The sequence below is a fragment of the Amblyomma maculatum genome, chromosome 1 (assembly GCF_055883805.1).
Source record: "Amblyomma maculatum isolate TAMU_Amacu chromosome 1, ASM5588380v1, whole genome shotgun sequence".
Lineage (NCBI taxonomy): Eukaryota > Metazoa > Arthropoda > Arachnida > Ixodida > Ixodidae > Amblyomma > Amblyomma maculatum.
The window spans coordinates 467,825,985-467,842,736 of record NC_139344.1 but is presented as its reverse complement, the minus strand read 5'-3'; the positions used below and the strand labels follow the sequence as shown (position 1 = coordinate 467,842,736).

General features: G+C 47.3%; 1 protein-coding gene across 1 annotated transcript in view; it reads left to right on the top strand.

Annotated features, from left to right (window-relative positions):
• Positions 1–16,752, top strand: part of Wdr82 (WD repeat domain 82) — a 42,418-nt gene that overhangs the window by 1,457 nt on the left and 24,209 nt on the right. The window contains exons 2-4 of the mRNA XM_084604981.1: positions 3,643–3,740; positions 4,661–4,727; positions 9,941–10,040. Of these exons, the coding sequence (XP_084461107.1) occupies positions 3,643–3,740; positions 4,661–4,727; positions 9,941–10,040 (265 nt within the window). The remainder of the gene's footprint in view (positions 1–3,642; positions 3,741–4,660; positions 4,728–9,940; positions 10,041–16,752) is intronic.

The following is a 16,752-nucleotide window of genomic DNA, read 5'->3' as shown; positions in this document are numbered from 1 at the left end:
ATTTGGGTGTTTCCAAGCTCTTGTGGTCAGATATAAATGGCAGCATGCTGACACGAAACATTTTGGAGCAAATATAACTGCTTAGCCATTCAAAGTATTGTGGTGCTTTGGTGTGCTTAGTGTCACCTGGACTCGGAACTGGTTTACCTGAATTGTATTGTGACCACCATGATGAGACTGTGCGAATAAGTGTAGGGCAGGGAGCAGACAAGCTCAGTTCTAATTTAATGGAAAGAAAGTAGGGAGGCTTACATAAATGGGGCACATTGGCCTGATGATATCTGTGATAAATTTTTTTCTTCACTTTTGGTGGTACTGTGGCCTCACAATAGTGTCTTAAGCGGTAACCGCAGCAGGCGACAGCCCCTAGCGATCCGTCGCGCGATAAAACATTGATGAAATTTTTTGTAACGCATCGCATTTTAAAAGGTCACAGTGCAGCAGTGCGCTACTACACTGTGATGCCGAGTTGCATTGCTAGCAGTGACTTTCTCCTGCTCCTTTCGAAAATTAACAATATCTAGCCACACTAGCCTTCTTTTTCTTTTTAACTGCCCTTTCAAGCCTTTACTGAATTGTTTTGATGCACTCATATATACAAGGATCAGACGAAGTGTGCACGTGCAAGCACCAGGTTCTTCGCCCAAACTGGACTAGGAAAACAAACTTCGCACGCAAAAACAAATAAGCCAGAACAGAAGTTGAGCACCCCTAAGTCTTCTGCGATTGGCTGCCTCGCGAGCTGCTTCCGGGCAACAGGCAAAAGTTTCTAAAAGCCCAGAAGCTGAGCGACAGCAACGAGCGGCAATGCTTTGGCGGCCCTCAGCCCGTCGCGGAGCCATGAATTGTTGCCTCATGCGGTTAGCGCTTTATTCAAAGCGCATCTTCATGTTTTGCCGTGCTCGTATTGCTGGTGCATTTGGTGACACTTATGATATGGCCCTGATGTAAAAGTATTCATAGAATGGCAATAGCCTAAACAGTGTCAAAAGTAGCGTGCGGCAAGTTTATCTGGTCACTGCACAATAGAAGATGGGCATCTGGCTGATGCTGTTTCTGCCCTCGGCCATTGTCAGCAGTCTCCATTTGCGATGTCACTGTTAATGGGCGAGTTGTACGACCTCACAGCAGTGCCATGGTGACGAAATTGGTGGAAAAAGTATGAGGTAGCAAAACCGTGTAGTGCTTATATGTCTGGATGTATAGTAGAACAATTTTCATAGTGAGAGAGGTGCGAGAGTGCATGTTAAAGAAGCACTTATGGTACCATACTTGCGCAGATGGTCAGAGGGTGCCGTAGGTCTTGGCTTTCACTTAACTGCGCATCGCACTATCATGGGAGAGAAGCTGTGTTATGCTCCTCTTCAGCGGCCGGCTTGTATACGTGAAGCAGGCAGGGCAGCTGCAGCGGCCGTGCATCAGTTAGCATACATGACATAATAGATCATGCCTAGTTCGATGGTCACCATCAAATTTGGTGAGGGTCACCTGAAATTTGATCAAAACCATTCTGGTTACTATGACAGTCTCACTACATCTTCAGGTCTTCACTCTGAAGCAGTGCATACTTTTCCATCATGCCCATGATGCCATGACCACCCTAGAAAATGATTGTCCCAGAATGCAGTCTGTGCTCGTAATGTGAAGCTATCAGTATATTCATTAATATCGGCTAAGGGATTGGTGTTCACATTCCTTGTGTTGACTTAGACACATTGAAATGAAGTTGCATTTTGTGGCTAGCATCTGCATGGATAACTAAGAGTGCATGGTGCATATACATTATGTTGCAGTACACATTGTAGTACAGAGGATTTAAGAAAGATACCCTAACATGATGAAGCTCTGCATCTTCTCAACGTTGGATAATTTGATGGCGGCTGCACAAAAAATGGCGTCTTCACTAAGGGGTACAAATGTAGAATTGGTTTATAGGCTTTATAGGCTTAGCACCTCAAAGCGATCTGGCCTATTGGGGTCGCCCATGGGGAACTGGTGACGGGTAAAATACAGGAATGCTTTGTTTGCGGATTTTATTTTTTTTTTAATGAAGTTGATTACTTGGAACTGGTATTCTGAGGTCTAGGTCTTTAGGATTGTATGCTGCCCGCCAACTGATCGTAAATTTTTAACCGCATGACATCTTTTTATTCCTAATGTGAGCATTCTCCCATTGGGGAAGGTATATTATGTGGAATAACCTGTAACTAGAAATGTCTGGAATTCATGCCCATTTGTAATTTCAAGGCAAGGAACCAGGCTGCACTAGTGTAGCATGAAAATCAATCTGGAAATCTTGCTGTCAGCTCATAGCTGACAGAGTTTCTAGCAAACAACCTACATACGTTTGTAGTTAGTTCGTTGCCATTAACATAAAGGGTCGGCTGCATGCTAAAAGTGTAGACCACAAATTTTTACCTGTAGTTTATTCACAAAGTCAGTGGTGAGGGTTACTCATGAGGCCTTCCAGTGAGTATTGTCAGCCGGTTCTCATGATGTCCTGTGGTTCATTCCTTAGCACGAAATTGCAGATCAGTTGCAAGTGCACCAATGAAATGGTATTAACCGTGACATCGTAACGATCTGCTGACACCACCGGCTGAACGGCCATTTCCTGCTGTGTTGTTGAGTTGTATTCAACTACAGTTCAGGTGTTGTGCACACTTTGCAGATTTTCCTGCTCTGCTTTTAGATATTTGAGGCCACTTTCGTGGTGGTAATCATTGGACAGTTTGTTTCATATTACCGAACCATTGATAGTGCGTAAAAAGCAAGATCGTTATGAAAACGTTTTGCTGCATCACTATGTGCACTGCTGTGGAAAGCGTAGTCTTAAGGGCTTGCTGCTTTTTTTTTTTTTTTTTTTTTTTTTTTTTTTTTTTTTTTTTTTTCTCGACTGTTGTGGGAGGTTTGAAACGCTTGAAAGAAATGAGGCAGCTTCTTTTGCAGCATGCGTGCTTATAAATCTGCCCCTCCATTACTTTGATGCTGGTGGGGAGGGTGGGCCTTCTTTCTAGCTAACTGTTCTGTGTGCAGCCGAAGGCCTCAAGGAAACCGAGGGCTTTTAAGGATATTTTACTGGCTTGCTGTTGAAACTTGCCTCTTTGTTTTCATCGGGAAGTGTCACTTTTCATGATGGTCGGCATTCAGCAAAATAGCAAAGGGCTTTCCTTTATATTCGTGATTTGCTTGCAATCATTGATTTGCAGCCTGTCTGTCTAGTGCTAGAACTGGTAATTATTCCAGGCCTTCATTTCCACATTATTGTAGCTACTTCATTTATTGTCATTCTGACTCTCTGGGCAGGCTGGTTTATGTGGCATAGTGCATTAAAGTGACAAGGCAACGATTATGTTTCTGTATTTTTGCACTTCATGTCCGTAACAGCCCAGTTGGCCGTTAGAATGAAACGAACACAGGAAAGACTATGTAGTTGCAAATTATATGCTGGGCACACAGAAATTCTACATAGTAATTTGTTTATCAACATCTTTTGCGTCACTCCTAAAGAGAAAAAGAAGCGCAGCTAAAAATACGGTGTACGAATTGCTTGACACCAGTTCTCTGATTCTCTTGATGCCAGGGGATTATTGTTGCACTTATGTATAACTGCTGCTGCTTGCCACTTTTGTGGGAATGCAGGCATAAGAGGACGCTGAACAGCAAAAAGTATGGCGTTGACCTCATCCACTACACGCATGCGGCAAATACTGCTATTCACAGTTCCACCAAGGTGGACGGTGAGTTCCTTTTCTTTTGTCTCTTTGCTTTTACATAAATGAAAGCGAGAAGCATTATACTGAGGTGAGCCTGTTTTTGTATGTGCTTTGCTAGTGGGTATACTATTTAATTAGCACCCTTGTGCGGACACAGAAAAGGATGTCTGACTCTGCTTCTTGCTGTTTCCTTAGCATTTGGGAATGATATCTACCTGTTGCAGTCATTTCTCCACGAAAGTGTGAATTTCTCTTTCCGGTTGTTCTTTCTTCCCTAATCCTCAGTAGCACACTGCCTTTGCCATGCCAGTAGCCCACGCTTAATTCTGTTGCATCAACTACTTGCATGCCTTTGTGTCAGTGTTCATGAGGGGTCCGATGACAGCAGCCACTGGGCAAAAGCCTTTGTAATGTACTTTTCTCTGCTTCATGCTGGCTTCCTTCTTTTTTTTTCTCGTTGTTTGCTACTGCTTGTTGAATTTGGGCTTGGCCTGTCACCCTATATAAGTACTGATCCAGCAAAATGTTCAAGTATAACATTTACATATGTAAGAGAGAAGCAGATAATGCAGAATATTACGCTGGAACATCATGCTCAACAGTCACTAATTACCCATTTCTCTGTACTCTTGTATAGGTCCGCTGAAGAAGCTTTTTTTTTTTTTTTTATCATTGTCGAGGCCACTTGTAGTGACAATAGTTATATTGTATGCTCGGTCATTATGAACAAGGGTGGAGCTACCATCAAAATATGTAGTAGGGCTATGTCACTGTGTTTCATAAAATGAACCGGGATCACACGACTCGGTTACAGTGAATAGGGCACGTATTTTTTCCACCACAGTGGAAGACACGCAATTCCTGCCAATACAGATCGAAGGTTCACATTCACATGCATTTTTTGTTTCCGCTTCTTCCCTACCCTTTTCTGCCTTCTAATGCAGACACAATCAGGTACCTGTCCCTTCACGACAACAAGTACATACGCTACTTTCCGGGCCACACGAAGAAGTGAGTGCCACTTTTTTTCTTTCATTTTTCAGGTGAACTGCTTCCACTAAGTGCTGTGGAATGTGCAGTACTCGCTAGGGGGCTTAGCAGTACAGTCTATCATTTCAAAGGAAAGTCCAATTTACCGATTTCTGTGGCTCATCCTGTGTATGCTGGTAAAGTAGAACCCCACTGTAGTAAACTCAGCTAGTCTAGTAAATCAGGGTGGCTAGCAACCGGGAATTGTCAGAAAAATCTTATGCACATGGAAAGATAGTGAAATGTCATGGAAACCACTAAAAATTTCACCAACTCGGGGAAAATGGCACAATATATTCTGCAGTGCATTTTCATTTTAAGCTGGCGCACAGCAAGTACACTAAAACCGCGGTGATATGACTCTCACAGGGTCGCGAAAAAATTCATATCATCCCGACATTCGTATCATCGAAAAGAAAAAAAAACAATTATCTAGAAGCACGAGAAATGCAGTCGTGCATATCTGTGTAGGTCTGAGAAGGTTTATCGCGCTCAAGCTTGCCTTTTGTGGCGCACACAGCGTGAAAGGCGATCGTGACTTTGGCGACGTGCTGCCCGCATGCTTTCACAGACTTCTTGCGGCACATATAGCACGACAAGAGATGGCAGCGTGCTGGCCGCGCGTCGTAGGCGACTGCTGGCGATGGGTACGCACGACTAGCAGGCACGTGGCAGGCGTGCCTGCCATGTGTGCCGCCATTACTACTCACGGCCGCATGCCACTGCAAAGTTCTCGCGACATGGAACATGATCACAATGCCGGCGACATGTGGTTCACCTGTTCGCGCACTTCTCGCTGTGTGAAGATGGCGACATGTGGGCCACGAGGCACCGCAAACTGCTCGTGGATAGCGATCGTGGAGCCAGAGATGTGCAGTCCGTGCGCGCCTGCCTCGTACATCGCCGCCAGCTTCTACGGTTGTGATGTCTGTGGTTTGTGGACCACGCGCTGCTGAAAGCTTTTTGTGGCGTGAGCCCGACAGACAATCGTGATGTCGGCGGGGTGCGGACTACTCGTCGCTGCAAACTGCTCGTGATGCGTACATACAGCCTGGCTGGTGATTGTGATGTCAACAATATGCGGGCAGTGCATTGTGCTCCAGGTTGCGGTCGCAGTTCGCACGTTTTGCATTATCCGTAGTGGCGCAGCGAAGTGTTCGGAACATCTGAAATTTTGCGCTGTACACAGTGCGCTCTGGCCGGAGAATTTCGCGAACTCTTATCTGCCGGATTCATGTCACCGAGACTTTACTGTATGTTATTCCTGCATTTGTTTTTGTGCTGTCTCACTAGCGCCATGGCTATTGTGGCAGCCGCGCTGCAAGGCGAGGTGTGATATATTACTTCGATGCCAAGGCATGTTTGAGCTGCCACAATAGAAGAACCATTACGCACGTGAAGGGGGTAATCATTAAAATATGCAAAAGCGTTGGGTGAGAGCAATGTGCGACAAAATGCAGGAATAATTGCGACGGCAGCAGCCAGCGCAAAAGCGATTGGTACATATCGGCAAGCTCTGCTGCCAGGCGCGCTTGCGCGCAGCGATATTGGATTGGTTTGGCTCAACTTTTTGTCGAGTGGGCGGCTCGCGTGCTCTGAGGCTGGCATCATTGCACTTTTAATTTTCAGTAAACTTCATTGTCATCATCAGCCGGCCTCTACCCATTGCAGGGCGAAGGCCTCTCCCATATTCGTCCAATTAACACGGTCCTGTGCTAGCTGCATCCACTTGAACCCTGCAAACTTCTTAACCTCGTCCGCCCACCTAGCCTTCTGCCACCCCCTGCTACGCTTTCCTTCCCCCCACCAGGTTGGTGCTGTGGTTACGGCGCTCAACTACTGTGCCCAAGAATGTGGGATCGAATCCCGATCTCGGCGGCCACTTTTCGATGGAGGTGAAAAGCAAGGCACCCGTGTGATGGCGATGTTAGTGCACATTAAGAACCCCAGGTGCCCGAAATTTCTGAAGTCCTCCACGGCATCTCTAGCCTGAGTCGCTTTGGGACGTTAAACCCCACAAATCAGCCAACCAGCTTTCCTTCCCTTGGAATTCAATTTGTTACCCTAAGCGACCTTCGGTTGTCTCCTCTACGCACTACGTTCCCTGCCCATGCCCATTTATTGTTGATTTCCACTAGAATGTCATTAACTCGAGCTATTTCTCTGACTCACTCTGCACGGTTCCTGTATCGTAATGTTACACCTACCATTTTTTTTTTTTTTTGCTCTTACTGGCCGTTGGCGCTAATGACAGCCTTTTCACTATTGTAAATTGCAGAATACAATTATAACTTTTTGTTGGGAATTATTTGCCTATGCTCATTATCATCAGTAGCTACATTTTTTAGCGCCTTTCACTCATCAGGTACTTTGAACTGAAAAAAATCAGGGAAGACCTGAAAAAGTCAGGGATTTTGGGAATAGTGGTTTGCTAGACACCCTGTAAATACTTGTATATAGTTAAGTGAAACTGGAGGTCTAGTTTTGGGGGGGTTCTTTTGAATCGACAGCTTCAATATGTAAACATAAAGTTTGGTAACTGAAAAAAATGTGTAAAAAGACAATAAGAGATAGAGGGAAGACATTTCTTAGTGTTCCTTTAAGCCAACAAGATATGATTAGTAAGTAGGCTGATTACCAGAGAGTGTCTTCAGGCCCATGTCATTACTGATATTAGTAAAGACTGTTAAAGTTACAATTTTTCTAGTGCAAGTGACTACTAGTAAGTAGGCAGGCATTTAACTGCCAAAGAGCGTCTTCAGGCCCATGTCATCACTAACGAGTATTAGTAAAGACTGATAAAGTTAAAATTTTCGCTGCCCCGAGTGACCGCTAGTAAGTGGCCGTTCATGGAGCGCCTTCAGGCCTTTGTCATCACTAACTGATATCAGTAAAGACTCTGATAAAGTAAAAAGTTTTCCCAGTCCGAGTGACTACTATAGATGGGCTCTACTGGCGTCAGAAGATGCATTTATTGCCGAGAAATATTTACCTAAACAAGTGGCAGTGTATCTCTTAAGGAGTGAGCGTAAACACAAAATGAATGTAAATGTGGAGCACAGTCAAGGATCCCCATAGGTGGTGGCAGCTTCACTCTGGTATCCATCAGGTCCTTTGGTTGCTAGTATGGATTAAGGGGCCACACCATTAGGCACTTCTCTTAGTGGACAACTGCACTGGGCTTTGCTCACTGCTTCGGTATTTTATGGGCCACTACAGTGAGCATCCTTCGTTGCTTTTTCTCCTTGCTGCACCGTAGCGTGTGACTGCCTATCATTGGTTGCCCTCAGTGGGTGCATTAGATTTTCCAGTTCTGGATTACTTGTCGACAGGTCTCTGCTTCCGCTCTCACAGGAAGTAGCGTGATGGTCACATGACCTTGCAAGCTCCCTCCATCGTTTGCTCTTTTCGCAGTGACGCCGTGTGCATGTTTATCTCTTGACGTATGTGTAATACTAAAGATAGATAACAGAGGCTCGAATCAATCGTTGCTTTTCGTGAACAGAGCGTGGCATGCCTGAACATGAAGCGCTTTACAGACCTCAGTTTGGCAGGGTTGTCTTGCCGTTACTACTCACGAAGTTATTCTAATGGCACAGCTCACTGCGCTCAAAAGCAGAGGAAAGCGTTTGTAAAAGCATTGTAAAAGCTGCTCCAGCAGAAAGTGGTTTTCTTGTGCTAAAAAGATGCAAAACAGGTGAAGAACTTCTAGGCAGCATGAACAAACAATCCGTGCTCGGGGCTCTGGAGTCTTCCCTGTGGAGTGAAATTCAAAACAAGAAAGCGAAGATGCAAGATTCAAACGTCTTACTACTGCTTACAGAGATTGTGGCATTGTTTAGCGCACAATGTCGTTACAGGAACACGAAAAGTACTCTAAATGCGCTTAGAGTGTAACTCAAAATGGCCGCTGGCCCAGGTAGGGCTTCTGAGCTACTCGAGGAAAATTGAATACCGGACAGCTGTCAAGCAAGTAGTCCGGGACTGATAATCGAATGTACCCAGTGGCATTTGGCCATTTAGCTTCCTTGCTGCCTTCTCACCTTCGTGTGTGCATGCGTTAGTGTGTGCACATGCGTGTTCACAAAGCAGGCATTGGCAGTATAGCCAATACTTCTTCCTTTCAATCAACCAGCTGAAGTGTGCAGTCATGGTAGCAGCAGTACTGGACAAATATATAAAGGCCGGTGAAGATGGTGATTTTCAGCACGGAGCACTACAGGTTGTTGGAACACATGCATGAGAGGGGCTGCGGTACAGCCAAGTGCCATTGGGAAAAGAAGGGTGGACACTGCTTCGAATCACGCTTCAGACCGCAGTTACCACAAGTCCCAGGCAATGTTCATCCGACTTAGCTGAGGGAGAAGGCTGCGAAAGACATTTCTGCACAGCATTGGCGCACATGTCAGCAAAAAGGCCATTTCCATTTGGGAGTAAATGGCACTATAGCCCTTGATTTCAGCTCTTCTGGATTCACACATGTATCAAAAATAAACTCTTGTCGAGCAGCTTTTTTTACAACCTTGTGTGGTGAGACAAAAAAAGCCTTGGCAAATGTGGTAAATGCTGGTGATTTGGCTGTAATTGGCTTGTGAATGATGAAGTTGCTTTTGTGATGCTTATGCACTGGGATCATAACCTTCCATTGCCAGTTTGCAGCTGCTGGTCCTTAAAGTGTATTGAATTTGAACAAATTTGATTCGAAAGAGGAAGAAAAGAAAGAAAAGGTGGGTTAGTTAACCGGCCACACTCTCCTCAGTTGGCTGATTTGCATTTAGGTGTGGAGGGATGGAATTGAGGGAGCGGAGGACAGGCGGAGGAGTAAAGTAGAGTTCCTGCCATTGATTCTTGCTTAGAAAACTAGAAAATGTTAGTTCGGGCCTGTTGCATTGCATTGAGAGGTGGCAGTGCTTCTGACTTCTCCATGAAACAAAGGTAGGTGAGTGGAGTGAACCTGGGCACATACTATCAGAAATAAAAGTGATGTTATGTGCAATACTCACTGTGTGAGTGGCTTCGCTGTGAAAGTGCCTATTGCGGGAAAGGTTGCTGCTCAAGCTCATAACCAATGTTTTTAAGTAGTTATGACTGTCGTTTCGGTTGTCTGATTTGTCCCGTTGCCATGTTGAAGCTTTGTGTGATGTCGCATGCCCATCTCCAGTGCTCTATGGTGAATAAATGAATGGTGACTGCAGGGTGGTGACCCTGTGCACCTCGCCCGTGGATGACCTGTTCCTCTCGGGTTCCCTGGACAAGTCGCTCCGGCTATGGGACCTGCGATCGCCCAACTGCCAGGTGATTGAGTGTGCCTTAGGATGTTCCCGTTGGGTGCACATGGAAGTCCTGAAATATGCAGTATGGCTATTGCGGCCACTCACTGCAAAAAAGATTGCAAGTTAGGAGGTGGAGGATACTATTGCCTAGAAAGCTCTAAATGCGTTGATGATGACACGCCTTCACCACTCATTGCCAACTGTTGTATCTGCCGGCATGCCTTTCCTGACTACGCCTGGAAAGCCGAAGATTCATGAAAGTAAATCAACCACCTTCGTACCTTGAACAACTTTCCTTAATCCTTAGTGATAATCTATACAGTCAAATCCCGATATAACGAATCCCGTGAGACCGCAAAAAATTATTCATTATTTTGAAATATTGTAATGAAAAACCTGCGATTATAAGCCAGTGGTCAAACCTAGGTATGAAAATGACCTACCTTGGCAGTAGGCATGTGTGTAGACGAGCAACACCTCAAGTGAAAATGTTGCACTAACTCCAAAGCTGATTTATTTGAAGAAATCAATTATTTTCTTCTGCCGCGTGCAGCAAACACGACCGCGCACTACATTACACCACTACAGCACATACACCTTCCACTTTCCGGAACACCTCATTGCGTGCGTGATTGCACCGAGCCATGAAAGTACAGACTTTTATCCATGTGCAAAAAAAATCAAAGTTCTTTATGACCCTATCTTCAATGCTCCGTGAACTTTGAAAATCTTGTCTCGGTCTTTCATAATGATCACGGCAGTCGATGGGGCAATGCTAGCTGTCTGTAGAGGCCGAATCATTTTTTCCCTGTGTCGATTTCTTGCAGTGAAAGCAGCTGCGTTCATATCTTCTTGACACTTCGCTGGCTAATATCATCGCCAATCTAGCACAAACTTCGCATTAAGATAATCTGCGCCAAAAAATAAATGGTGGTGCCAGCAAGCCGGAGTCATCCTTAATTTTACCACAACAGAACGAAACTTCGCATTAAGATAATCTGCGCCAAAAAATAAATGGTGGTGCCAGCAAGCCGGAGTCATCCTTAATTTTACCACAACAGAACCACGGGCGAGCCGAACTCTGCGTGGGCCGGGTTGGCTTAGCCGGATTTCCAGTCTCGGTGTCGCTCTGTGGCACTCCCTGGTGTCGGCGACCAAGCGTGCCTCAGAATCTGTGCGTTACCTCGCAGCAAAGTGGCCACGTTGAGTCAAGCCGATCGATGTCACTACCGTGACTGTAGCGTCCGCCGTGACTCTGCCACCGGCTGCGGCAATGTGGGTGTATGCCAAGCTTGACAGTCCGATCACAGCAGACGTGCTTTTCGAACCCATCCGGTGTTCAGCTCCAGCCTGTGAGATGACCTCCCCTCGAAGCCTTCTGCCTGTGCTCAAAGGAGAGGACCACATATTTATGCTTAACATCAGCCACGCACCTCTTGTGCTGACTCCTGGCACTCAATTGGGTACAGCCTCAATCCTGAACTCCAGATCACCGGTTGCGTCTCTGCAACCTGAAGCACTGCCTCAGCACCCTCCAGCGCCGGCGGTCCTACCATGGGAAACATTTAACTTTGGCCCCACCCTCACCGACGCGGAGCTTGCCTCTCTCAAGGCCTTGCTGCTCGAACATCGCAGTTGCTTTGCTCTAAGCGCCGGTGAACTCGGGTGCATCGCAGTTGCTTTGCTCTAAGCGCCGGTGAACTCGGGTGCACTTCCTGGGCCCAACACCGGATCAATACCGAAAACCGCGGGCCCATTCATCACCAACCTTGCCGTGTAGTGCCAGCCAAACGGAGAGTCATCCAGCAGCACGTATGCGACATGCTTGACCAGGGAATCATTGCCCCCTCGCCCTTGGTCCTCCCCTGTAGTCCTTGTGCGCAAGAAGGATGGAATACTCCGCTTCTGCGTTGATTATCGCAAGTTAAATGCTATTACTCACCTCGACGTGTACCCTCTTCTCCGCCTCGACGATGCACTTGATGGTCTGAAGGGGGCCCGCTATTTTTCTACCCTAGATCTGTTCTCGGGCTACTGGCAGGTGCCTGTTCACCCCGATGATGCGGAAAAGACGGCTTTCATGACTCCCAACGGCCTTTACCAGTTCAACCGCATGCCCTTCGGTCTCTCGAATGCTCCAGCTACCTTTCAGCGCCTCATGGACCGCGTCTTAGGCAATATGAAGTGGACTATGGCGTTAATCTACCTGGACAACGTAATTGTCTATGCGGCTACGTTTGAAGAACCAAACGCGACTCAAACTTGTCCTCGAAGCCCTTACCTCTGCTGGGCTTCGCCTAAAACCAAAGAAATGTTTCTTCGGTTTTGCAGAGGTCACATACTTGGGTCACGTTGTGAGCCGGCATGGCATCCGTCCTGACCCTGAAAAACTAAAAGCGTTTACGGCTTACGAAGTTCCCACAACCGCCAAGGAGCTCAAAAGTTTCCTTGGATTTGCTTCATATTTTCCTCGTTACATTCCGGACTTTGCCAAGCGAAGCGCTCCGTTGACCGCCGTGTTGAAGAAGAATGCAGCGTGGAGCTGGATGCCGGTCCAACAGCTCGCGTTCCTTGACGTCAAGCACGCCCTCCTCAAGCCTCCCACATTGGCCCACTACCACGAACCGGCCCCCATCGTCCTCCACACGGATGCCAGCCAAGATGGGCTCGGCGCTGTCCTTCTGCAGGAAGACGAGTCTGGTGACCACAAAGTTCTAGCTTATGCCAGCCACCAGCTTTCCGACGTAGAGCGCCGCCACCACTCTTGGGAACTCTAGTGCCTCGCCGTTGTCTGGGCCGTCGAGAAGTTCCGTCCCTACCTGTACGCCCGTCATTTTGCCATAGTCACGGACAATAGCGTTCTCACTTGGCTGCAGTCTGCCAAACACTTAAATGTCAAGATTGCACGCTGGTAACTGCAACTTCAAAAGTACGATTTCACCATAGTGCATCGGCGCGGTTCTGCCCATCAAGATGCCGATTTCCTTTCTCGCCACCCTTATCCCGTGTGATGGCTTTGACGGATTTCAGGACTGCAGAAACGCAAGATCCCGACATTGCGGCCATAGTCCAATCCCTTGGCACCGCCGCCGGCGCAGTTCTCCGTAAACTGCGCCGGGTCTATCGAATTAAAGATAATCTCTTGTGTCATGTGAGGCGGCTCCGTGGTCGACCACCCATGTGGTTGCCAGTGGTGCCAGCAACATTGCGGTCGCAAGTCTTGCGCGGCCTACACGGCGCTCCCACAGCTGGTCACCTTGGTCGCGGCAAGACCTACGCACGAGTGTCGGAGCGCTTTTGGTGGCCTAATATGTCCAGAAATGTCAAGGAACATGCTGCGTCCTGCCAGGCATGCCAATACTGGAAATCGTCCACACGAATAACCAAGCCACCCCCGCAGGATTTTTCGCCGCCGAGTTCACCTTTCGAACTGGTTGGACTGGACCATTTGGGCCCATTCCCGAAGACACCCACCGGAAACAGGTATATTCTGGTTGCGATCAACTACTTTTCCAAGTGGGCCGAAGCGCTGCCTGTTCCAGACACCTATTCCGCTCATGCCGTTTTGTTTGTGGAACAGCATCTCGTTCTTCGGCATGGTGTGCCTCGACGCCTCATCACGGACCGTGGGAGCTGCTTTATGTCCCATGAATTTGAGCGAGTACTCTGCTCCTTCAGCATTGCGCATTCCACTACATCCGTCAATCATCCCCAGTGCAATGGCCTCGTGGAGCGTGTTAACCACACCCTCACGGATATACTCGCCTCCTACGTGGCTCCGTCCCACAGAAACTGGGATCGTTTTGTTTCTGTGGCAGCTTTTGCACTCAACACTGCGAGAAGAAACAACGCATGTCACGCCATTCTCAGTCTATGGCAGAACACCCTCCATCCCTCTCGACGCGCAGTTGGGCCTTCCCCATCAGACTGCGTCACCAACTGACTCCGCCCAACGACTTCGTTACGCCCGCCTCGACGCTCACCGCAACCTTCTCACGGCTCATGCTCGTGTGCAAGTGGCCAATGCGGCCGCACCACCACTTCCCTCCTTCCGGTCCGGTGACTTGGTCCTCGTTCGCCGCACCGTCCGCGCGACTGGCCATGCCGCGAAGCTCATGCCCCGATACTGCGGCCCTTACCATGTCGTTGAACGGCTCGGCCCCGTGACATACCGCCTCGAAGACCTGCCCAAGCATCGACCATGCGGTGTGCACCACATTTTCCCGGAGCATGTGTCAAACATGAAGCGATATGTCAACGGCGCCAGCATTGACTCCGACTTAGATACCGGGTCATCACCACTACTGTCGTCGCCTGCTGCCTCATTGCCTTCCCCACGAAATGCCGCCTCATAAGTGGAGCACCTCACCTGCAGCAGCTCACCGACACTTTCTCCCCCCCCCCCCCCCCCCCCCCTTTAAAAAAAAAAGAAGAGGCGCGAGACGAGCGCGCGGCACCAGCGCGAGGGTTAGAGAACAAAAGAAGAGCGCCGGGGCAAGTGGTGTTTGCCTGGTGTCCTCCGTTTTTCTGGCTCTATCTCTAGGCGGGCACAGCGTCCCACAACAATATATATACAGTCGAACCCGGATACATTGAACTCGAAGGGGATCGCGAAATAGTTAGATACAGTCAAAACTCGATTTAACGAAACCCGATTTAACGAAAATCTCGATTTAACGAAGGTATCCTAATTCCCCCTCAGACGCCCATAGGGTTCAATGCTTTGACTAACCCGAAATAACGAAACCGATTCCGTGATCTGTCCCGATTTAACGAACCTTTTGTCGAGAAATAAAGGTGAAAAAGTGTTAATTTTTGGTCTATTTTGTAGACAGCACTCCAAAATTTTGTAGACAGCACCCCAGACAGCACCGGAAAATAAATTTGTAGTCCCTTCGGGCCTTTCTTGTCGAGTAAGAATTTTTGTTGTTTCTTTTCATACGCGCTAGCGGCGCCGGTCGTGGTGTTGGCGCTACCCACTCGAAAGTAGCGCGGGGGGTCATGACGATGACCATACGGACCCCCAAAGATTGCGCTAGTTGTATGATTACCAACTTTGGCGCCAATTTGTCATTAGCTGTGTGGCTTGCCGTCCCGTCGGCGCTATTTAGGGAAGATAGTTGCGCCGCTAGCCGAACCGTCCTTTGGGTCGGTGCTACCGGCGTGAATTCGTCACGCGCGAGTGCGACGAAAAGTGAAAATGGTACGTGCTAACCGATACGACCGCGATAAGCTGGTACGGTTTATGCGGATGCAAAATGCATTATGTTCAATGGGTGCTCAGTCGGGGACTTGACTTTACTACTTTTAAAACGAAAGTACTGTTTAAGCGGGTACGTTTTAACGAGGTTTTACTGTAATCGAATGTACTGAATTATGTGCCCAAGAAATGCCTTATTCAATTTAACGAAGTTCTCGATTTAACGAAATAATTCACGGCTCCCCTCAACTTCGTTAAATCGAGTTTTAACTGTATATCGATAATTCGATATACAGAAATTGGCTTGAGATGCCACTTGCGATCGTGAAAAATGATGTTGTATTTGTCGTGTCTTCAGGACTGCCTTGCATTCAAATCATCGAGCTTGGGTTCCCGGTGGAAGCTTTATAAAAAAAAGTTGAAGATTGGATTGCTGGCTGCATACACATCCCCCATGTGCTTTGGAGTGGTCCAAGGCAGCTGTGACTGGTCGAATGCTGCTTTGGCAGAAAAAGTCGCCCACTAAACGCAATCGACTGCGGTGACGAGATTCATGCCTTTGTTCTGAGCTTTCCTTACTTGGTTCGGATTAGTTTGGACTGGATTGAATTGGGAAAAGTATAACTGAATCCAAAACACTAAAACATTCGAAAACGCCTTCATGTAGCTATTCGTTGAGCCAAAATTTCGAAATTTTCGAATAACAAAATTCGAATCGAAGCGAATATCAAATATTCGCACAAACCTACTTTACACGTACACGAATCCACAAGGGGAGCTGTTAACTTGTGGCATCACTTTTAAAGGCGGAGCTTAAGTGCCCCAAAAATTTTTGGGGGCTAAGAAACAAAACAAGCAGAAAGGGCACAACAGTCAGCCTCATTCTGCAGACTTGCCAATGTCTGTGCCTTTTTCTTTCGAGCATTTGGAACACTTGTGAACAGATTTCTCTAATTACACAATATTCACAAAGTAATGGCATAGGTGAAGCTTGTTTAACCTATGGAACATTGGTGTTTGACCGCTATCCCCTTGAGTGGTATCCTTGCTAGCAAACTCCAATTTTAAGTCTTTAGAAGCTGCATGGACTCTGGGGAGCAGGGGAGCACCATTCAGCAAGAATTGCACCTTGGAAGAGAATCTGCAGTCGTATCTGTGGGCAGGGTAGCAAGTTGTGAGAGTAAATCATACTTGCCAATTTTGCTGGATTGTTTGGAAGACCTTAAAGCTCTAACCAAACCTTCTTACTGTACTATTAAGACCTTGTTTCTCCCACCCCAGTTTGGTGGCTGATTTGTTAGGGCACTTGACTGCTCAACCCAAGCGGAGGCAAAAAGCTAGGCATCCGTGTACTGTGTGATGTCGGTGAACGTTAAAAAACCTCAGGCGGCCAAAATTATCTGGAACCCTGCAGTGTAGCGTATCTCATAGCCTGAGTCACTGAAGCGACACCGAAATCAACTTCTTATTTCTGTCGGAAACTGTTATTTCCTCTGGCAAAAAGTTGCTGAAAAGTTGCACATCATGCCTCAGC